This window comes from Neopelma chrysocephalum, unplaced genomic scaffold (assembly GCF_003984885.1).
Source record: "Neopelma chrysocephalum unplaced genomic scaffold, ASM398488v2 Primary Assembly neopelma1_102, whole genome shotgun sequence".
Taxonomy (NCBI): domain Eukaryota; kingdom Metazoa; phylum Chordata; class Aves; order Passeriformes; family Pipridae; genus Neopelma; species Neopelma chrysocephalum.
This window is the reverse complement of record NW_020897765.1, coordinates 1,255,945-1,278,821: the sequence shown is the minus strand read 5'-3', so window position 1 is coordinate 1,278,821 and position 22,877 is coordinate 1,255,945. Positions and strand designations below refer to the sequence as shown.

Genomic DNA, 22,877 nt, shown 5'->3' with positions numbered 1-22,877 from the left:
CTTTCTTCTACCTCCCTCAGAAACAGTTCCCTACACTGTTCTTTCCCACCCACATATTGCTTTTTATTCTATTAAACTCTAGTGATTTAAATTTCTGCAATGTAAGGCACATTTTGCTTTCACAGAGTAAGTTGTTTGGTACCTTATGAAAACGTGTTCATATTTTCTATTTCTGTGTTTGCAGACTGATCTCTTTCCTTACCTTCCTGTGTGATGTGTGAAGGACTGGCCAGGCTGGAAGGCAGGAGGAGGAGCTGAGGCATGTCAGGGTCTTCAGTTCAAAGCTGGCTGTGCTGGTGGCAATGTGCTAATATTAATGTTAGCTTGGTACAGTGGGATGACAACAGGGGGGTAAAAAGTCTGAAATAAGATGTTGCATTACACGAGTCAGAAACGTGCATCCTGTAAGTATGCCCATTTAGCTCTGTTCCATCTTCCCTTGGCAGTGGAAAGGGAAGTCATGTTAAAGTGTATCTACAGTTAGCTTTGTTGGAATTATCCCAAATTAGAGAGGGAGACGAAGTTATTGATGAAAGAGAAGAATCACCTCTTTTTTTTTCTGTACTTGAATGTTAGCACTTCTTTGTGATGACCACAGTTCTTTTTCTGTTTGATTTAGAGCATGCACAAGTGTTTACTGCTTTCAGGCCTTTTAATTTATTTAAAAAATTGGAGGTGGAGCAAGGAAACAAGAATGAAATTTGGAAAACAGAAATCTAACCTATTTAACATGATATAGGTGCCCAGGTGCAAGAGTTGTGAGCTTGAATAAAATGTCTTTTGGAGCAAATGAAGGTTGCTCTATTACTTGGAGATGGACATCTGAAAGCTTGGTGATGCCAAATGAAAGGTGATTACAGCTGCTTCTTAGAGCTCTCTTTGAAATGGATTTGGAAGGATGAATATAACTTCTGCCTGAATATTTCATGTTCAACTTCTTAGTCACTCTTCTGTATAGTTGTTTTAGTGATTAAGGCTGGCTCTTGGCACCACTGTTAGTCTCTGAACTTCTCTGAAGAGCTGAAACTAGTAGGTCTGATAAGACACAATGAAATTCTGTTGTGAAGATATGTAGAGAAACTCGTACTCAGTATTCTTTTTTTTACATAAGCTGGAGTGTTACTGATTCACTCCTTGGGCTAATTTTTCCTCACAAGTATGAGAGTTCTTAACTGAAATGGAATGTATGTAGTATAAACATTGAAACTCTCCAAAGAATTTAACAGGAAAGGTAACTTCATGATAAATAATTCCAGAGGTTGTGTTAGATTGTTTGTCATCATAGATTTTAAAATCAAGTTCAGATGTTTTCCTTTAATTTAAGCACTGAATATTTTAACCACTATCAGACCCACCTCATTGAAATTCCTTACTAAGCAGATGAGACCAAATGATCATAAAGTTCCCCTCCACATCTTAAAAATCTGTGATTCCTTTTACAATACCAAATTAATTGAAAAATAATTTTAAAATAGTGTCAACCTTTTTGCCCCCAGGGTCTACTTACATGGGTTCATATTGATAGACCTTGGAATTTTTTTGTCATTTTTTCTTGTACAAGCTAATGGCTGCTATTATATCATCTTCAATAATATACTATCTGAACATAGTCCTTTTTTTTTAGTGAGTCTATTTGAGTTTTAAGCATTCAGAGACCACACCAAGCTTGGCAGTGAAGATGCTGAGGGTGAACAAGAATAGAGATGTGCTCAAATGAACTGCAGCCCTGAAGCTGCTCTCTGCTGCCTGAGGTGGAAACCAGAGCTTCACCACAGTCAGTGCTGTTTTTCTGGAGTTAGTTAAAGATACTTTCTCTATTTCAGATCTGACTGGTTGTTAGTGAATGGCCACACACAACTCCTTGGAGTGTAGCGGGGAAGTTTCCTGATACTCTGGAGCATCCTCTTGATGCTCCCCTTCTCCAGGGCAGTCCAAAGCCATCTCTGGCCATATAAGGCTTGGAGAGGTGCTGCAGTGTGACCTGCTCGAGTGCTCATAATTCCTTCAGGTCTAATATTTGTTTCTGGACTATAGTGGGTTAAGTAGTGTCAGGCTGGTTCCCACAGAGAGCATTCATGACATTTTTCGCAGTGGCTACGTGTTTTCGCATGGACATTGAGACAAGTCTTTAATTATGGGACTCTTCTTATGATTTAACTATTAATAATTAGCTTCCTAGATTTTTAGTTGTGAATAATTGCTAGTGCCATGGAGTCATTGTTGTATATTATAAGTTTGACTAATTGAGTGCAGCCACTTTTTGTTAATTGTTCCTGTTATGCACATGCTAAACCCAGAAGTGTTGAAGTCACTCTGGGACATTAATTTTAAACACAATTAAAACATCATAACCTGTTGGCAGTTGATGGTTCCAGATCTGAGCACAGTAATTAAAAGGAACCAGTTATTGTTGATCCCACAGATAAACAAATGCTGATTGCGTGCTGTGAACTGGTTAATCAAGTTTATTTAACTTGTCGTTGCTGATTCATCCCAGTGACTGTATTGAGGAGCTCTTTATTTGAGCCCAACAATATAATGGTTCTGGCTGCCTCCAGCTGCTAAAGGAGTTTCACTAACTCTTTTAAATAGACTTTAGTAGCATCTTAAGGAATAGCATTGTTACATACACAAATTAAATCCAGTTTGAGACCAGGGACTTTTCCATTAAAGTGAGAACATGCTTTAAGACCTTGCTGTCCCAACTGTTCCCTGTCCTGAGCAGCAGTAGAGGTGATTATGTTTCCTGGGTGGCAATTTTGTTTTATGTGTGAGCTCTTTTCTTTGATTTTGATGATACTGAAGTGTGCCATGTGTGGTCTGCCCCTTTGCCAATGCTCTTTAATCCTGTTGGAGAAACTACTTCTGCACCTGCAGAAGTTCTCATAAGATGACAACCAGTTTTCAAGTCACATGTCCACAACCAAAAAAGCAATCTCTCTTAGGTCATCTCTGCATTTTGGGGGTCCATGTTGCTCAGGCCCCTTAGCAGCACTGTCAGTATCATTTACTGTTAGTCTCAGCAGTGGGAGCATCTTGCTGTGGCCACAAAAGCAATAGTTTCAGACCAGTTTAACAGTGTCCCAAGGGGCACCTGGCTGCTTACTAGGACACATCAGTGGGGGAGTCAAGAGACAACTCTGTCTTGTGCCCTTGGTTGTGGAAACTAAAGGTGCCGGCTAAAAGTAGATAGATTATTGTCTATTAGTCTTAGACTAATTTTCTAGGTATTTTTCCCCACCACGGATGGAGGTAAAGCCTTCTAAGGGGCCAGAGTGCATTGATTCTGATGTTATTAATGTTCTTGGTACAAACGCTACTGACCTCCAGAGCTAACCCTGGTTTTGTACAAGGCTGAAAAAGCTCCTTCCTTTCAGGCATTTTAGGCAAGTATGTTTTGTGCTTTCCTTTGTGTTATTTCAGGATAAGATCTTTTTAAATGCTCTTAGTTTAGAACTCCCGATTTCTGAGCCCTATATACAGGTAATGTCTTGGTACTGCTTTTATGTTGCTACTCCAGGCAACTGCACTGGCTTTCTTTTTCCATCAGCGGTTTCCGAGTTATTTTACATTTCTTGAACTTGGTGGTGTTCAGTGTTCACTATTCCTGTTAGAGACCTCTTATCCTTCCAGCTGGCTGTGAATGTAAATTGCAAGAGGCTCATCATGCTTGTCCAGACTCTGGAAAACCTCAGTGTTAAAGGCACATTCCTTCATGTCACAAAAGGCAACATCAGATAAGTGGGATGGCTGGCCATCCCTTCTCCTCCTAAAATAGTTTGCAATCAGAATGAGCATGAGTAACCCAAGACCAGTAAAAACATTAAATAAAATGTGTATCACACTGTTTTCTTTATAATTGCAGGACAGCTACAGAAGTATTCTGTTGAGAGCACTGTACTGTAGACTTTAAATAGCAGTGCTAATGTTTAAGTTGTATTTTCATCTTTTCTATGTTTTCCATGCCAGATTTCTGGGATTTTTGCCAGGTTCAAGACCATATAGAATTAATTGTTAAAAAGGAAAATAAATATTTCTCAAGTGCTAGAGAACATGTGTATCTGATCTAATGAACAGTAGTTTTGTTCATTTATCAATTGTTCGTTGTAATTTACTCAAATAATTTTTGTCTGGAAGGGAGAGGATGGGGGCATGAGGAGAGCAATCCTACTTGAGCTTCTGTACCAAATTTATGTATACACAAAACATTTCTGCATTCAATAATCTAAGTAGACAGGATGACATTTCTGCCAGACAGAGATGTAGAAGGAAACGTAAGGGAATTTTCCTGGCCTGTCCGGACTGGGTGGTTGAGAGGTCATTGCAAGCAATTTGGCTCATGTTATATTGAAGTCAGAGTTGAAGAAAGCCTGAAAGACCATATTATGCTAGGTCTGTTTGCAAAGACATCCAAGATACTGTTACCTGGTGTTGGAGTATGAGGTTGATCTAAATGAGAAATTGCATATTTTTATTAACATCTCGGTTATGCTTTGTTCTCAACCTAATTCAGAAGTTGTCTGTGGATAAACTTTCTGGTCTTGATGCTGTAACTCAACACTCAGTTTGTTCCACCATCTCTGAGTCAGTGTTATGATTCTGATAGACTAAATCAGTCTGATATTCTCCACTAAATCAACACATATGGCATCTGCTGGAATCTGTGGGATTTGATCTCATCCTTCTCAGCCACACTATTTTTTGCCTTGCAGCCTGGTAGATCTGTTGATTCTCATGCAGGCTTCTGGCCTCTGATCTGCCAAAAGAGAATTAGTTATATGTTTCTGTATGTTTTGCTACTGAGGCTTCGAAATCCCTCTTAACCGAAGTCCCTGCTTACATATTGCTACCATTCATTTTTATTGGCTTCACTAAAGTTGAATTCCTGTATCTTGATTTTTCCCCAATTCATTCTGTGAGTGGCCTCAAAGAATCCAACAGAAAACAAAACCTCAAAGCGCTTATATAATGAATTACTTTTAAACTAGACTCTAAAAAAGACAGAGGAGCATTTATCAGGAATGTTTGTGGGCTTGGTGGTTACGAGCTTAAAAAAAAAAAAAATACCGTGTGGAAAGGCTTTTGTCCCATGACAGAGATTTAAAAGGCTGCGGGTTCGGATTCCAGCGGAGGCTCAGGCCTGTAATCGCGTTTGAAATGTTGCCTTTCACACGGCGGCGCGGGGCGCGGGCCGGGTAGGGGCGGCTGCGGGGCCGCTCGGGCGGCTGCGGGGCTGCCGAGCCCGTCACCTGTTGGGGCCCGGGCTCGGGGGTGCCCCCGGCCGCCGCCGCCGCGCTGCCACCGCCGGGCCGGGCCCCGCGGGCGGCCTGCGGGGCGCCTCGAGGGGGGGCTCCGCGCCGGCGGGGGCAGCGCTTCCTTTCTCCTCCCCGAGCACCGGCGCTGACAGTCCGGGCTCTGCGGCTCCAAGTTGGAGAGGGGAGCGTGAGCAGTAGGCAGGGACAATGGAGGAGAATGAAAGCCAGAAACTTGAGCTGTGCCTGGCTTGCCCGACAGACAGCGGGCAGACGAGGGGTAAGTAAGCGGCGATGTGAGTAAGGCAAAGATGGAGTTACGTTTAAGCATGCCCCTCGTTGCTGCTTTTTATAACTGGAGGCAGAATGCATGGGAAAAAAAAATAGCATGTCTTTCTTGTGCTAATGGCTCTGCAGATTTCCCTAATACTTCGACTTTATGAGTTTAACTTTCTCTTTGAAGAGATTTCTATCTGCCCTCTAAAGCCGGGAGCACATTGTGTGGCTGTCACGGATGCGGGACCCCGCCGGTGCGGAGGGTGCTGCTCCCGCGAGGTGGGGGAAAGAATCTCCTCTTCTCTTTAAATGCTCTGCCAGCCTCAGCTATGGTAGAGAAATAGCTCTTCCTTCATAAAAGTGGGTTTGAGCTCGTCTTTACCTCGGGTTTTCCGTTGAAAGGGAGAGATCCACGGCAGATTGTGACAGGGTTAGTTTACTTTGAGTGAAACCACTGGGGTTTATTTTGGAGCGAAGCCAAGAATGTTTAAGCCGGGTTTCCACGGCAGATCCACTGCGGTGCGTTCATACATTCACTGCTGCACTATTTAGTATAAAGTGAATGAACACTATTTCCTGGCTTGTTCTACGAGGGCTGTTCCACGTGGAACATAACATTCAGGTAGCATGACAAACACCTAATCTAATCCGTATCTATTATAGTATTTGTGGGGCACCTGTGAACATTCCCATTTCATGTGTGTTGTGTTCCTCATAGGCACTTCAGGAAAAGTTGTGTTACTGCACTTCTGTGAAACAAATAGTGCATGTGGTTTAAAAAAAGGTTTTAAAAAAGTCACACAAGTTTAGGAGCATGCAATACCAACAAATTGGCAACTTAGGAGGAAAAAAATACTCTTCCTTTTTTTTTTTTTTGGTATTGAGGGTTCATTAATTGATTGGTGCTCTTTTGAATCATTTTTTAAGTTAAAATACTGAACACTACAAGTCACCTGTGTTTGTGTATGCTTATGTTTAGTGGGACAGAAATAGTCACTTAAAGAATGTGTCTGAAAAGGGAAAAAAAGCGCCTTTAGTAACACATTTCTTCTGCTGGGGTTGTATGAAACTGCCTGAGATACATGTGGAGCTAGGAAAACAGAGATCTTACCAGGCTGATCCTATGATTCCCAAAAATGTTGAGTGCTGAAAGCTCATAAGCAAAAGTAGTAGTTTTGGCCCATATCCAAAATTTATGTTTGAAAGTTCCTTGGAAAGAGAGCTAATTATAAAGACAGTGAAGTAAATTAGAACAATTCCAAATAATCTCACATTTACTGGTAACATAAATGTAACGGAGGTAGGTTTGACCACACTGTTAAATCTGTATTCTTTTTTAAAATTTTAGTATTGAATGGAGTTTGCTTCAAGGCTCAGTTTCACAGTATAGTATGGGTCAGGTCCACACTTGTTCCTTTCTGACATTATTCTCAAAATGTTCTTCTCTCATGTCACCTGGGTTGCAAAACAAGACTATTAAAATCTTCACAGCATTTAAAGTAATGAAGCAAAGTGACTTTCCTGACCTTTGTAGACTTCATGGAGGGTGTGACTTTGAAGAATTACATAGCAGGACATGCTGAAGGACTTTTTTCTTTCTGTCTTTTTTTCTTTTTTTTTTTTTTCCCTAGCTCACAGCCATTCATCCTTCATGATAATCTTCCTGCTAGTCCTAGGCATACTGCTTCTACACTGCAGACCTGGGCCTTTTCTGTATTTACATCCACTGTAGTAATGGGTGATGCTGGTGATGTTAAGAAATCTTGAAATTTGTTTTCAGATCAGAGAAGCAATCAAGTGTAAGTGTTACTCAAGCCTTTGGATAACCAAAGTCCTCCCTGACATCCAGCAAGTCTTGCTTTTATTTCCCCTCTAGACTTGCTGCTTTATTGAACAGAAAGACCATCAGCTTTTAGCTTCTGAATATGAGGGAGGGAGAGAGGGAGACAAGTTTATCTTACACCTTTGTGTTTTCCACTGGCTTCTCTTTACTCCTTTTCCAAGGAGGGTACTTGCATAATTTATCCTTTTCCTACTCTTAGTTCTCATCTGGGAACTATCACATGATCCTTCACACATTTCAAAGTTATCTGTGGAGATTGATTTGCTAGGCCTGTTATCTTCACTTGGAAGATATGAAAGGTTTGCCCACAACATTATTGAGCAACTTCAGAATATAAAAAAAATGCTCAGTTTTTCCTGCCTGTAGCACTGTGGCCCACCCAGCATCTGTAGAGCTGATGTGCCTCAAGATACACAGGAGGATTTCACCATCCAGTGTTCAACCTTGCTATTGAAGTCACTTATCCCTATGTAGGAAGTGGCCAAACCCTTTTTTTTCCAGCAATTAGTAGGGAAAAGACTCCTATTGAAACACAACAGATTTTGGTTTGCAAAGGAAGTCACGTGCTGCTGTGATGCCACTGGATCAAGATCCAGTTGGATGCCCAAATCAGCTCTCTGGCAAGACAAGCAATTAGTTTGCATAGTTTACATTCCTTTCTTCCACTGGTATTTATACAGTATTTTCCAAATATATATATTTAAAAAAAAAAAGAGAATTTGTTGATCTTTCTAATATAGGATAAGAAAAATATGTTATTTTTGACTCCTTCTCAAGGTTTCACCCAATAACAAACAGTGATAAAACACTTCATTTGATATGTCCTTTGTGCTCCACATAATTAGCTCTTTCTTAAACTATTGAAAAGACTAAAGTGCAGAGTAGGGAATGACTTTGCATGAGAGAGATTTAGGACCCAAAATACACGTTCACGAGTTCTGAGTTGTGCTTGTCAGCATAGGTTTACCTGCCTTCTTGAGGAAGTGCCTGCTACCAATTCAGTGATTGAAATTGCTGCTGTGACCGTACTTCAGGGGTTTATACCAAATTGCTGCACTCAGTCACCCACACTCACGCTGACTCCCCCCAGCTCCAAGAAAATACCTTATTTATGTTTGCTGCCTTTGTTCCAACAGCCTCCAGGATATAACCTCCAGGCTCTTGGTGCAACAAATTAAATATGGTAAATTCCATCCAGCCCCAGCCCACCTCTTTTTCCTCCCATGTAAAATCCTTTGAAATGACTGTGCAGCTTTCAGAAGCTGTTTTGACTGAGTGTATCTGGAGTTGCCATATTGACTTCTTGCAAGCTAAACTCTCCTGTTTGCCATTTTTCTCAAACAAACTGAGTGTACCTGATGGTTGGTGCTCTGAATTTTCAATAATCAGAGTGAATGGATGTTTTTTAATTGAGTTGTGCTTGAAAAAGTATGTGTGTGTGTGTGTGTATGTGCATGTGAGGCTGCTGCTCTGAAATTTTAACCAGGATTGTGCTACTCAGAAGGTCTTAGAAGGTGCTGCAGAGACCACAGATGACATTTTGAATCTGTGTGAGAGTAAGACTTCCCTGTGAACCAAACTTGTTCCTTAAGTTGTGTCCCAATCTGTGCTCATCTGGTCCCCTGTGTCTGGATCTGCTTTCAGGATAAGTTCCCATGAATGCAAACAAAAGGGTTTTATTGAAAATTTTTGAGTCCTTGAACAATATAGAGAGCTTACAGAATCATCTTTAATAATCTTCTAGAGCCAAGTTCTGTGGCAAAATCCAAGGGAATTGGTTCCCTATATGAACTGGTGGGACGTCACACCGGCACTGGCTCCACTGATAGAGGATTTGCTTTATTACCAGGGCTTGATGTTCCACGGGATGTGGCAGGCAATTGACAACACACACCAGAAAGCTGAGAAATCCTCAGCATAAAATCCTGAGGCAAGTGGTAGGCACAATGTCAAAATGACTGACTGAACCATAAAAAGAAGCGAGTAGGTGCCTGTTTCCAAACAGCGGTGCCATATAATGGCAGCACGTGGGGGAAACAGCCGCCGGGAGAATAAAGGACTCCGAGGTGAAAAGTGTCAGACAGAAGGAAATAAAGATTTATTCAAAAGAGCTAGAGGAAGGAGCTCCCTGCTCCTTGGGTAGTGCTGGGAAGGGTTAACATAGGGACGTCTGAGACTGCCTGGTAAAGATGGGGAAGGGCACATTCAGACTTTTCAATGCTTCAGGTTTTTTTTGGGTTTTTTTCTTTGCTGACAAAGGAATGAGGGTTTTTTTCAAAGGTATTAGGTAACAAGGCTCCAGACTACAGTTTTTCGAGCACTTGAGGGTTCATGTTACAGAGTTACCTGAAGATAAGCCAGCACTCACATACCCTCTGTGTCTGCCTGTCTCTTTACAAATGTTGTCATGGTCTTTGGTCTTAAAGTAGATTTTAAAGTAGCAAAATTTATCTGAGGTTTTTTTTTCCTTTTTTATATCACGCAAAACTTGCTCTTACTCTGTTTCTTAAGAAATCATTTATTGAAAAAATGATGTAGAATTTTCCAGCCCGCTATCCTGAGACGTATAAAATCCAAGGGAGATCCGTGAAATTTAAAACCGGACCACAGTTAGAAATCAGGAAAAAGAGACTCCCAAACCCTCTTATTATTTCACAGGTGTTTCAGAACATGTTGAAAACACACTGAAAAAAGATTAAAGATTACAAATCTGCTTTGTCAAAGGAATTTTAGCAGTTGGTATCCTTAAGGATACTAGTTATGGGGCCATTAAGTGTACTGGAGGGTATTGAAGAAACCTGTTCCTTCTTGTGGAAAGCATCCTGTAGATCTTAAAGGTCAGGGAATAAGGGCCCTGTCAGATCTTTTTTCAAGTCACATAGGTAAAGATGATATAAAAGGAACATCTACTTTAATGATGCTCACTTTTCTGTGAGGCAATACTGCAGTTGTATGTTAAAAGTATATAAGTATGTGCATAGCTTATATAAGGGATTATTTCTGGGCCACTTCTTATGATGTGTATATGCCTAATGATGCAGAACATGCCATTGCACACTACCAGACTTTTAAAAGAACCTAGCTTTTATATCAGTCCTTTTCCCTTTCTCTTGCTAATGTGTGTGTTGGGATTAAGTTCTTATAATATACTGTTCGGTTTTTGTTTTTTTCAGACCAGGCAAAAACCAGTTTGCATGTAACATCACTAGACGATGCAGAATGTCTCCGATCTAAAGAGCTCCTTTCGACCCCGAACAGTCACACCTCTTCTAATTCAAAGTCCACCCGCAACATCCCTCGAAGACATACAGTAGGTGGCCCTCGCAGTTCCAAAGAAATACTGGGAATGCAAACCTCAGAAATGGACAGGAAGAGAGAGGCTTTTCTTGAGCATCTGAAACAGAAATATCCCCACCATGCTACAGCAATAATGGGACACCAGGAGAGACTGAGAGATCAGGTAAGTGAGTCAAATTTGTATCTGGCTTTTTGTTTTACAGTCCTTATAACTCGTACAAAACTGAGTGTTACCTCATTACAAAAGGTGAGAATGTAACAAAATATTAAACAATTTTTTTCAGATGGCCTGTGATTCAGTTACTCCCTTGAAATTCAAAGAAACAATAATAAGGATTAATCTGTTCAATATTACCTTGGAATTGTTTGTTGAAACAGAAATTTCTGAAGAGCTTTTCATTTTTTTTTAGCGTATACACAGAGAAAGGAGTGAAGGTGAGACTCTTGATCTTAGTATATGGGTCTCCCATTTACTTTTCACAGCTGAAGGGAAAATATGGAACAGCTGTTAACTTCTGTTACACTTTCAGTATTGGCACCATTGCCCAGGAGAAAAGAAAATATCTTCAGAGTGTGTCTGTATGCTTTAGCTGGCTCTGTTACTCTTTCATTTGCTTTCTTTTCTATTTTTGAGTTTCGTAATACAAACAGAACCGATTTATTCATAACTATCTGGCTCCTCGAAGCAGCTTTGACACCCATATTAGTCTGTCAGCAGCATGCCTTAAGGTGGTTTGCTTCTCACCTGCCTGCAGTTGCTTTTCAGCAGCAAAAAGTACATGTGGGGTCAGAGGAGATATGACACACTCATGTAGTTCTCAGAGCAGGTGGAGGCTGCCAACACACTGACCTTCTGAATTCAGGGAATGCCATGCAAGTGTCTCTTCACAGCCTAACTCTGGACTCTGGTTTTGGATGCAATAATAGAGTTTAATTTGTCTGTTTTGGAGTTCTTTGAATTCCCAGTCTCTTTGAAGCCTTCCAAACTTGAGAGACTTTGGAGATCAGACTATTGTTACAGGTTTCGAAAGATTGTAATTTCGTAACTCCCCACTAGAACTTCTCTTTACAGGGTCTTTAGACATCTTAGGTGCTATCTCTGCTTCAGAAACTGTTAAAATCCGTATGTATCCAGCTAAAATTGCTGCAAGACTTCAACTCTAACAAGGATGATCTATTCCTTTTTTTTTAAACAGCTTTACTTCTTTCCTTTGAAAGTCTTGATTTTTTTTTTTCTCTCCACTTATCTCTTCCATGAACTTTAGTGACTGTGTGGAATGTGCTGGGTGGTGGATAAAGATAGCATACAAATTAAATAAAGGGGGTGGGAGGGGGTGAAATCCAGAGATTAGATCTTTTGGAGTCATGTAAATATTTAGTTCCAGTGTTGCAGACGCTGCAAACCCAGTTTGAACAGCCTACAGCATTACACCCTACACATTTTGTAATTTGAGCTTTTTCTGAAGGCAATAAATTACAGAAGGAATGCAGTAACTGTTCCTGATATTTGTTTAAAATGTGTCATCCTTCCTAATTTATTGAGGGTAAAATTCATTCTCCTGCTTCTATTTTTTGATGATTAGACATATGTATTATATGAGTTGTATATAATGAGTGTTTTAATAATTTTAAAACAAAATAACTTTGAAATTACTGTTAAAGCATCAAAGTATCTTTCTTGGAAAGGGGAAAGACTGAAGACTCCATTCAGCATTACTTAAAAAAAATGATAAACTGAGCAGAAACTACATTAAAATATGCAGAAGTAAGTAATACAAGTTGATTGTAAGACATTTGCTTACTTGACATATGATGTATCAACTGACTCATCAGATGCAGTAAGACTCTAATGATAGTGGCATTACAGTTCAGAGGGGGATTTTTTACCAGTTATGTCTGTGCGTGCACACCTGTGTATTTTGTGTGTTTGTGTGTATTTATATCTAACTCTGTATATAGATACACACAGTTATGTGTATATATGTAGGTAGTTATATGTATGTGTGTTTATGTGTGTTTGTATGTATAATGCATGCTTTCTTAGCTGCTCCGTGAATAAGACTATAATACAATTTTGCATTGGAGGGTGTATATGTGTGTTTAGCATCCATACTTCCTTTTTTCCTGCCCTTATATGTCTATGTGTGTAGCAGTGGTATAGAAGACAAACCACATACACATGCACGTAACATATACATGTATCACAAACAAAATCTGTAAGATGTATGGGAAGACATGAATTAAAATGTCACAATTTATTTTCCAGGTTCCTTTTCTCCCTTCTTACTTCTTCAGCTGCTCCAATATCTGGAAAGTGGCAGCATTGTCCATGGTGGGAATTTCCCCCCTGTAGGAGGCCTATCAAGGATAGTAACTAATGCAACAACATTTTCTAATCTCTCTGTCAAATGGTGCAGCTGAAACATAAAACACCCCAATATTTACAGTCAGGAAGTAGTCCCTTGTATATCATACAATTTCTCTTCCAGGTTGCTCTAAACCCTGTCAGGTCCACAACCAACAGAAAATCAAGATTGGTAATTGGTTTTTTTGTGTGTGTGTGTGGACTTTCTTCTCTTGTCCATTTTAGCCATCAGTATCTGAGTATGGCACAGTGACCCCTGGTTTGCAGAAAATAAACATCAGGGAAAAAATATTTGATGCTGTCAGATCATACTTTATCGCCTCCACCAGCAAGGTCAGCTCTGAATACTGTCTGCATCTTCCACTAAGCACTAATGGTTTCCTCCAGGCTTCGTTTATTCAGATAAATCCCTCCTTGGATGTGCCTCCTGAGGATGCATTTCTACTTTTGATAATCTGCCACAAATCAGCAGTACAATCATGGCCAGGTAAAATGCCAGCAGCGATTACTGATGGTTAGCTAACGTGATGACCTGAAACCTCCCAGCTGTGCACACATCAGGAAAGGAAAGCTCACAGAGACAGAGGCCATCTTTATTTGCACAAGGGACTTGGGATACTGCTGCAAGGCAAATAGCTGGGAGCTAAGCTGGCGTGTGGTAAACTGGAAGCTGAGTTTGCAGCAGCCTGGGGGGGGGAGGTGCAGATGTATCTTGTGCACCCCGAAACACCCACAGGGGAATGCAGCACCCTACGGCTGCAGCTCTCTGACCCACAGCCTAGCAGCTCCCCCTCACACTGCAGGTCTTCCCCCTTCTAAGATAGGTCTGTAGCTGGGCACCAGGGCTCCCTCCACCTGAGCAACAAAATACTTTTTTTGTAGGTGGTGCAAGTTTCTGCAGGAGCTTTGAATACCTTACCTCTGCCAAGGCTGTCTCGTCTGTGGTAATGAAAGGAAGGTGCTAATGTAATCCCCAGTAAAGTTGGAAAGGAAAAAAGAGGAAGTTAAAAGGAAGCAGTCTGGGTCGTCTTAAGTTGGAGTCCTGCCATCTGCTGTGGAGCACATGGCAGGACACGGTCACAAGTTATGTGGGGTTGACTGGTCAGCAGACAAGGCTAGAGAGCAGGAACAAGTGTAAAAGCTGGGTCAGTGGCTGCAAGGATGAAAAAGAGTTAGCAATTAAGAGGTTAAAATGCTAACCTGGCCATGGGAGGGGAATAATCCCTGCTGTGAACCTGTTTTACAAGTCACCTCTCTAAAAAAACCTTTCTGAGGGGCAGAGAACAAAAATGAATGTGTAGAACTTTTTCAGAGCAGGAGCTTGTGAGCCTGGGGTAAGAAAGTGAGCTGGAAGAAGTTTGCCACAGCTTTTTTCTGTTGTTGTTTGAGTAGGAGGTAGGCTGGGAGATGTGGAAGGGTCAAGAGCAGCTCTATTGCTTCAGCCAGTGCTCCATGAAAAGAAATTATCTTGGCAAACGAAATTAGATGTCAATCAATTAAAACCAAAACCCAAACCCGTCCGGTGTCTGTGCAGGACTGAGCGCCTAGAAAATGGTGGTTGAGGGGGAGTTTTTTATGTTCATTTAGGTCTGAACATGACAGGTAACTCTGGCATCTGGGCAGGTGTGGCTAAGGTTACCATGGAGATCCATGATGTCATGCTTGATAGAGCATGTCAAGACAGCTAATCTAACATGTAGATGTTCAAAAAGTCCCATAGGCCAGGACTAAGCTTTATGCAAATAACAAAGTTACGCTGCAAAAGGGCAAAAGAAAACACGGCTGAGACATGGCGTGCGTTGTACCTGGCAGCTTGGAAGGATTATTACAGGCTTCATCATAAATTAAAACTTTTGGAACTAAGGGAAGAGGATTTCAGACCATCTCTGGCCTCACCTGTGGAATCTCACGTTTAGGTAAATAAGCCTCTTTCTGTTTCTGCCCTCGCTGTGAAAAAAATGCTTTTGAAATCGTGGAGTTTGCTTCACCACGTTGTTTCTGCTGGCAGCAGGGCTGAGTCAATAAAGCAAGTTTTCTGGCAGGGCATGTTCCTTTTTCTCTTTCAAAAATGAGTTCTTTATTGAATGAACTGAGAATTCGGAATTATTTGAAAGGCATTGTAATGTATCGTGTTGATTATATGAATCATGCTGCAAAAATGTCCTAGGTAGTGTTTTGGAGGAGAAACTAAGAATGGAGACACTGTATTTATTTGTAGATTACTGCCAGATGTCTCTCCTTTAACTGTTAAAATAGAACCCTAAAATTACAACAGCATTTATTCCAGGATGTGATATCTGTTAAAATACTGAAGATTTTTTTTTTTTACATGGATCATAGTATCAGTTGGTTGAACTGACTTTGAGTGTGTGCTTTGATATCACAGGTAATGCTTGGGCACTTCTTAATAGACTTTTTTTCTTGGGTACATTAGTACAGGGTAAACACATTTGAAGGTGAAATTCTAACAGCAAAAAAGCTATGGGGACTTCAGGATTTTGGGTATAAATTCAAGGGGATATTTTCAGTCCCTCTGGATGGACAGTAAACCCCCTGGTTCTTAGCTGCAACCACTTTTGTGCTCACTTCAACCGGGACAGATCAAGTAAACACCAATAGGTAAGGGATGCCCCCCCCCCGCTGGCACTGCTGAATATGATAACGGGAAGCAGGGTTAGGGCTACGAAGTTCAGTGGGTTCAAATCGCTCACTGTGGAAAGGGGTAGTTCTTGGTGGGAGAGGGTGGGGGCAATGTCCAAGCTTAAAAATGCAAAAAGAGAAAAATCTTAGGTTCTGCCTAGAGACACCTGAGGACTGTAAACTTGAGAGGAACTTGAGTTCAGTGTAGAGCCTCAGTAGGATTTAGGGAGTGAGTGGGCTGCAGAAGAGGGTAAGCACATTGTCTAATTCCAGGTGAAAAAACAGAGTATAAAGGTTTTCTGATATTCTGCACTGCTTGATCAGGCAAGGTTAAATAAACTTTTTTTGGAATGTTAGTGATTTTTAAAGTCAAAGAATTGAAAGTAGTACAAGTGAAGAAATCAGTAGCTAATTTTTTTTAGTCACAGCTCTTTTACTCCTAGTTATGTCTTGAAACTGAGCCATTAATGGGAATATTTTGGAATTAATTTCAATTGAACCTTTCTCCCAGAGCCTGAATGTTAATTATTTAGTACTTGCATATGTACAAATAATAATGTCAAATGAACTAGCATATTTTGCATTCATTACACTGTTGCTGGTTGATGCCATGGAATCTGGTAGGGAGAAATTGATTTAGTGTTAATATTGTGTGAATACGGTTTTGGTCTGTACTAGTTAAAAAACAGTTAAAAAAATACATTCAGTTTTAAAATGTGAAAAATGTGATTTTAGTCTGGATATATGTTGCTGCAGATTTTTCTAGTTGAAAACATCAATTTCATTGAATTACTGCTTGGTTCACATACTGCTGTATTTAATGTGTCAGCAAAAAATGACTATTTTTTATCTGAGAAGTCAGTGTCATACAGCTAGAACTTGCTGTTGTGTCAGCATAGGCTGTAGGTACTTGTTCAGGGGAAAAGCAAAGTTTCAGAAGTTGTTTCAGGAGATTTCTGTGAGTCCTTGCCTCCTCTCCCCCGATGAGTGCTACCTCCCTGCCCAGATGAGATAGCAGTTTCCCCTCCTCTCTGAATAGTCTCTGTAAGCCCAACAGAGCACATTGCACATTCCCCAGCATCCACACGTGTCCCCTGTCTCATGTACATCTGGTACTACAATTTATTGCTTTCCAGGGCTGCTGTATGTTAAGGGCAACTGCTCATATTTTACACTGTTAAAAGCACCTAAGAAAAGCTATGAAAATGAACATATGAAACATGATTACGAGGTTAAATCTCTGATGGATTCCAAGCCCTTAGCTTTTGTTTATGGAAGGACATGAGGTGACATGTCCATTTGTTTTGAGTTGAAACATGCTGTTTAGCCCCCAGATAATGCTGTGATTGCAAGATATTTATAAATAACTCGAGAGATAAATGAACAAAGAGCTAGTTCATTAGCAAGTAAAGTGGATTTACTTTGTATTCACTCTAAATGAAAATGCTGAGGAAGAAGAATATTCCTAGTAGAATGTCTCAGTGGAAAGCTTTTCAATTTTACTGTCTAGTTTACAAAAGAAAGGCAACATATTAAGGTACATATTAAACTACTACCCGTAAGGTTTCTCTGGGAGTAACTGAAGTTTAACTAGATTGGTAATACTTGCTTTAATAAATACAAATTTCTTAATTTATATCTATCAGTTAAAAATAATTTTAAAAGCTGTTCTTTTGGAAAAGCGAGCAAAACAAATCTGTAAAAAGGCTAATAAAGCAATTCCTTTTCTTTTTCCTTCCCTCCCCCATGCAAACCACACTCCAGCGCAGTTACTTTGCCCCAACAGGATTAGTAACTTTTCTTCTGTGGCAACGCCTCTGCATTTTAAATAGCATGTATTGTTTGTAACTCTGAAGTCCCAGGTAGTTGTTCATGCTTACCTTTGTTCATGTGAATTTTGTACATAAATTTTTCTAATCTAATTTTAGGACAAACAAAAGTATTTTTAGAATCCTTTGTATTCAGTTGATTGAATAAATGCCTGCAGTAATCCTGTACTACTTACTGATAGATTAGTAAAGAATCTAGGACTATGCTATCCCTGAAAGCTTTCAGGCAGCTACATTCAAGAGTGTTGCCCATGGAAACCTCTCCCACTTACTGTAGACACCTGAGATTCCTTGGGTTTCAGAAACTTAAGCTTTTCTGGCCCAACATGTCCTGAGGCATTTATAGGTGTGTTTTTGCACATACTCGGTTTAGCCCTGGGTTGCCTCTGTAGATGACTACCAAAAGCTGCACAGTCAGCAGGGCCATGTTTGGGGGTGGGTTCAGTGCAGGACTGGCTCCTTCAGCAGTGGTGGAGAGGAGTGCCTGCATGAAGGGTGCTTGGCAAGTGGTTCCTCTTCCAAGTCTCCTTTTAAACCAAAGCACCTTGTTTGCTGTGCTTCATGCCGAGCTCAGGGGGAAACAGCATGGGGGGCGTCCTCAGGGCGCCATTCTAGATGTGGCTTGTCAGTGATCCCAAAATCCCCAAATTAATTTCAAGGCTCTTATTCACTTATGAGAGCACAAGAAGTTTGTGACAGAAGTGACAATGAAGCCCTGGAAGCTCTGGTCTTTTGGCCAGACACTTTTGGCCATGCTGTTTTTGAGCAGGCATTCTCTCTTGGCTGTAGTTCTGGAGGTGTGTTACAGGAGGTGTGTTACAGAAGGTGTGAGGATCACGTGTTTGGCAGGTGATCACAGACAGACAGAGGTCTTGGGTGAGAGCAACAGATTGTGCTGGTGGTAGTGCTGAGGTTACAGCATAGCTTCCCTGGTCATTGCTCAAGGGTTCCTTCTGTAGCCTGTGATTAGCCTCAATATTTATGAATATTTGCTGTGTCCCAAGATCATTTCCCTGCAAATAGTTGTGAATGTGCATGGGTTGTTCTCATTTCAGCTGAATAGTCCTGTTAGCTTCCCACTGGGAGCATTTTTGTACTCTTTGCACATTGTCACTTGGGATGGGAGCACATATTTATGTCAGTCATTAGCAAAGTAAATGCACCTCTGGATGATTGCTTCTGTATTACAACATTTTTCAGTTGATTTTCTAACAAAGGCAGATTGCACTGAAGTCACCTGATTAACTGGTTTGGTTTAACAATAATCCCTGGGATTTACAACTCTTTTCTGGGTTCAGATAGAAGAACAAGAGTAAATAACACAAGCAAATAACTTATGAACAAATATTCCAATTTCCCTTCTCTTCAAATGAGTTGAGTACATCAGGAAAAACAGCACGTTGTTAAAATTGGGGCCAACACCTGTGACTCTGACAGTTGTCCCTGAGATTTGTGTTTTTAACATTCACCCAGTCATGGTAATTGTGCCAGTTCAGTAAATTCAGAATCTGGTGATATTAAGTTTTGCATCTTGACCTAGCGAGCCAGTGCTGGGACTTCTGGTTGCTTGAGATTGTTTTGAAGGGTCCTGTTTTGGTTTTGTGGATTTTTTGTCCTAGTTTGTACTTTTTGTACTACTGAATTTTGTGTGGTCTCTTGTGCAATGGATTGTAGTGATTGAATTCATTCACTACGATATTGCTGCCGTAGTAAACACTGACTATTGTTGGTTGTTTAAGTTTAGGAAAAGTTTTCATTAGATGATCAATACACTGCCATAGGTGCATTTCACTTTAAAAAAATTAATCTAAAATTCAAAATTAGTTGTTAAAGAAAGGAATAGAGAAGCTATTCTCTTAGGTTATGTCTGAAATCCAAAAGACCAATAATATGTTTTTCACCATGACTTCTGCCCCTTAAGGAGTTTGTAACACGTCTTGGAAACTGAACGTAGGATTATCAGCCGTGCACATCATGTACGTTCTGGTCTTTAGTAATTATAGCTTTTTTTAGTCCCACATCTTGAGATTTGTTTTATCTCCCAAAATTATGTTGTTGTTAGTTGTAAGACTGGATCTTCCTGATACCTACATGAATGTCCAGTTCTGTTTTCTGTTGCTGAATTCCTGACAATGTTAATGTCTCATGACTGTAAATTCCAGAGCTCAACTAAGTTTTAAGAATATTTCAGCCTCTAAGGGGTTTATATTTCTTACATATACATTTCATAAACTCTCTTCATGCTCTTGCAATTATTTTGTTCAAAAGAGAAAAACTAATGGTACTTCAATTTCAGTTGAGGCTAAATATTTCTTCAGTCTGGAGGGTGATATCTGTCTTCCAAGAAAGGAGGAAGACAGCGGGAGGAAGAAGAGTGAAAAACCAAAGACTTAAAACATTTTTTGTATTTGAAAGAAGTTGATTCTGATTTTAAATCTTAACATTATATGTTCACTTCAGATACACTTACTGCCAGATGAACAAGCAGACACTTTTCCAATTTGCACCTATTTTGTGGGTATGTGGGTGTCTAAAGTCTGGAAACAGACCTGCTGTCAATGTCTATGTATGAGCTTTGGGCTTTCTTCCACTGTGCTTTGAAAGCATAATTTTAGCTGCATTTATTCATTTGTAGCCCTATTTTTAGTAACACAAAATACCATACATCAGACTGTTGTAATTAGTAATAAACTACTCACAGAAGGAACAAATATTTGACTTTGATTAGAATAAGTAAGAAGAAATGTCACTTATTTCCCATTGGCTGAATAAACAAGCCATTGTATGCATTGGTTCATTGATTTAAATTACAATAAATATTGTTTGGAAGGAAAAATTATTATTTAACATAATGTAAAAAAATAACTTTAAAGATATAACATAAACACTTCCATTAAAAGTGCATACCCAAAAAGTTAGGATATTTATAAAATTCCCTGTAGACCTTCACAAACTGTTTATTTCCTTTTTTTTTTTTTAAATAATGAATTCTTGATCTAGGTTATATTTTTCCCTAAAAGTCTTCAGAGAAAAACCCACTCCAAAGCATCACAGATGTTGTGTGCAAATTTCAGTCTTTCCTTATGGATATCATGTGGGTTTTATTTTTTAAAAAAAAAGCTATTTAAAATAAAAATTGCTTACTAGCTTTACATTAAGCAGACAACATTATGTCAACATCTACTACCCCAGGATATGGGAGAACCTCTATATTCCTCTGTTCTTAGAATGGAATCACCAAGGTAATGCATGATTTGTCCGTAACTGCTAATCCAAGCTGCCATCTTTTTGGCTAATACTAAATCCAGCACTGGGGGTGCAGGCAGGATGATGCCTTCTGCCAGCCTCTGGCATGCTCCTGCATGGGCAAGTTGCTGAGGAGGATTTCTGCACTACACAGACTGAGGACTCTCTGTTTTGCCACAGACAATATGTGGTGTCTGTCACTGGAGAATTTAAATGAAAACATGTGATAGAAGCAGCATAAAAAGCTTTCTGGAAGTCAGTGGAGAACCTCTCCCTTCTGAACATCGCAGAAGGGTGGGATGGGGTGGAGCGAGGAGGCGCAGATCACAAAATGTTTTTCTTGGCCCTCATAGCACTGGTATTAATGTCAGTGAAATGTTCCTGCTGACCAGGGTACAGTTGGCTCAAGCCCCCAGCAGATTGTCTGACCGACGTGCTCTTCCTCTGATATCAGATACGAGCATTTAACTTCTGGCTCATGTGTACTTCCCTTCTGTTTTATTTTTGCCAAGTGCTTTCCACACCGGACGTTGCGGCAGGCGCCTTCCCGCGCAGGCAGGTCCCACAGGCACCTGCTGCTGCCGCTGCTCCTGGCACGCCAGGCTCGCCACTCCCTCGCACCCCACAGCTGCCGGGCACTGCTGCGAGAGCTCCTGGCCACAGCCTTCTAATCCGGTCCTGAGCAACTGGGTTAATCCCATACTGAGCCTGAGACCCCACCACAAGTCAGAGTTAGGTTTCTTCCGGAGGCCAGTGAATAGCTTTCAGTAATGCAGGACCACTGTGGAGGTCACGAATGATAGTTGGTTGTTGCTGTGGCTTAATTCCACAAGAGATTTCATCGTAGCATTGAGTATTTCTGTTACTTTGATTGTTCTTTTACATCTTTTAGCTGTGCATGTTTTATCCTCCTTCTTCATTGCTAAATCATGACCTCCTTGGCCTTGGGTATTAATCCTGTCACAAAAGGGTAGTTCTAGCCCATGTGCAAATCTATTTGCTAAATCTCCACCCGCATGCAAGCATGCAACCATGAGAAACCAGTATTTTTTATATATGACTCATTCATACACCCGGATGTGTAATGAAGTTTTGCATCAAATGAGGCTCTGCTGCTCACGCACACCTATGGAAGAGCTGCACCAGGAGGAAGAGGGGCTCGTGCTGCTTCTGGTTCTGTCTCTCCGTGCTGGCAGCAGTTTGCTACTGAGGGGATGGCTTTTGAGGAGGAGGTAACCACTCATGCTCCTGTGATGCAACCAAGAAGAAAAAGGAGCCTCTCAGCTCTTTGCTGCTCCTCTGGTGACTCTTCTGCAAACCAGGTACAGCTGTGATGAAGAGTCAGGGCTTTCTTCTTTGGAGCTTGTGTAAGAGAGAGTGGGAGCTTTTGGATTGGCCATTTTATTCAAAACATTGCTCTGTGTAAGAAGGAATGCCCTTAAATGTTCATTGTTATTATCCTATTGTCTATACAAGTTTCTAGGTTGATTTTGAAAGGTGCAAAAAACTTTAGGTTACTGCAGATGTTTTTAAGAGGGAGATTGACAGTCTACAAAAGAAAGTCTTCCCTTGAACCATGTTAAAATACAAATTGATTTCATCTCATGGTTTCAAAATTTGTCATATGCTGTCCAAAAACCAAGATGCTTTCTTCTCTAATTATAGAAAGTGTTTATACGTAAGGTTTAATCTTTTTACTGGAAGTCTTCCAGGAGTCCGGAGTAACTGCTTCTTTGTGGGCCTCTTCTGAACTGAAGAGTTAGGAAACAGTAGACTTGTACTCCAAAGATACTTGAACAGTGAAGATGAGTGAGCTACTTATTTTCTCATGTCTTCTTTGGCTTCTGCTGTAATATTTTAGGTTTGACATATCTTTTTTCCTCATGCTGTGACAGCAGGTATTGTTTTGTTTTAAAGAAACTGTGAACTCACAAGTTCAGTCTTGTTTCTGCATGACTTAAACCTATCTCGAAGACATTATTTTGCCAAGAATAGTTCCACTTTTATGTTAGACAGATTTCTTTCTGACTCTGTTACATAGGCAAAGCCAGCTTGGAATTTAGGGAAACTTTTCATAATGAAGTTTGTTAAAAAGGAGAACTGAGGAAATGAAGAAAAAAAAAGGCTTA

At 40.4% G+C, this 22,877-nt stretch overlaps 1 protein-coding gene and 1 long non-coding RNA gene across 21 annotated transcripts in view; one reads left to right on the top strand and one right to left on the bottom strand.

The window, feature by feature from the left end:
• KIAA1217 (KIAA1217 ortholog) overlaps nucleotides 1-22,877 on the top strand; it is a 355,773-nt gene that overhangs the window by 173,255 nt on the left and 159,641 nt on the right. For 14 of the 20 annotated variants that reach the window (XR_003536226.1, XM_027695587.1, XM_027695599.1 and 11 more), the window contains one exon: nucleotides 10,545-10,831. Coding sequence is in view for 17 of the 20 variants with exons in the window: in XM_027695587.1 (XP_027551388.1) it covers nucleotides 10,545-10,831 (287 nt within the window). In the remaining 3 variants the exon portion in view is untranslated. Of the gene's footprint in view, nucleotides 1-5,377; nucleotides 5,533-10,544; nucleotides 10,836-14,841; nucleotides 14,950-22,877 lie in introns of those variants that run through there. The other 6 variants (XM_027695590.1, XM_027695589.1, XM_027695602.1 and 3 more) reach the window with 5 other exon arrangements.
• On the bottom strand, nucleotides 4,455-5,215 carry LOC113973470. Its single transcript, XR_003536228.1, has 2 exons — nucleotides 5,068-5,215; nucleotides 4,455-4,756 (listed from the first exon to the last, which is right to left on the bottom strand). It is a non-coding gene; the product is annotated as an uncharacterized LOC113973470 (long non-coding RNA).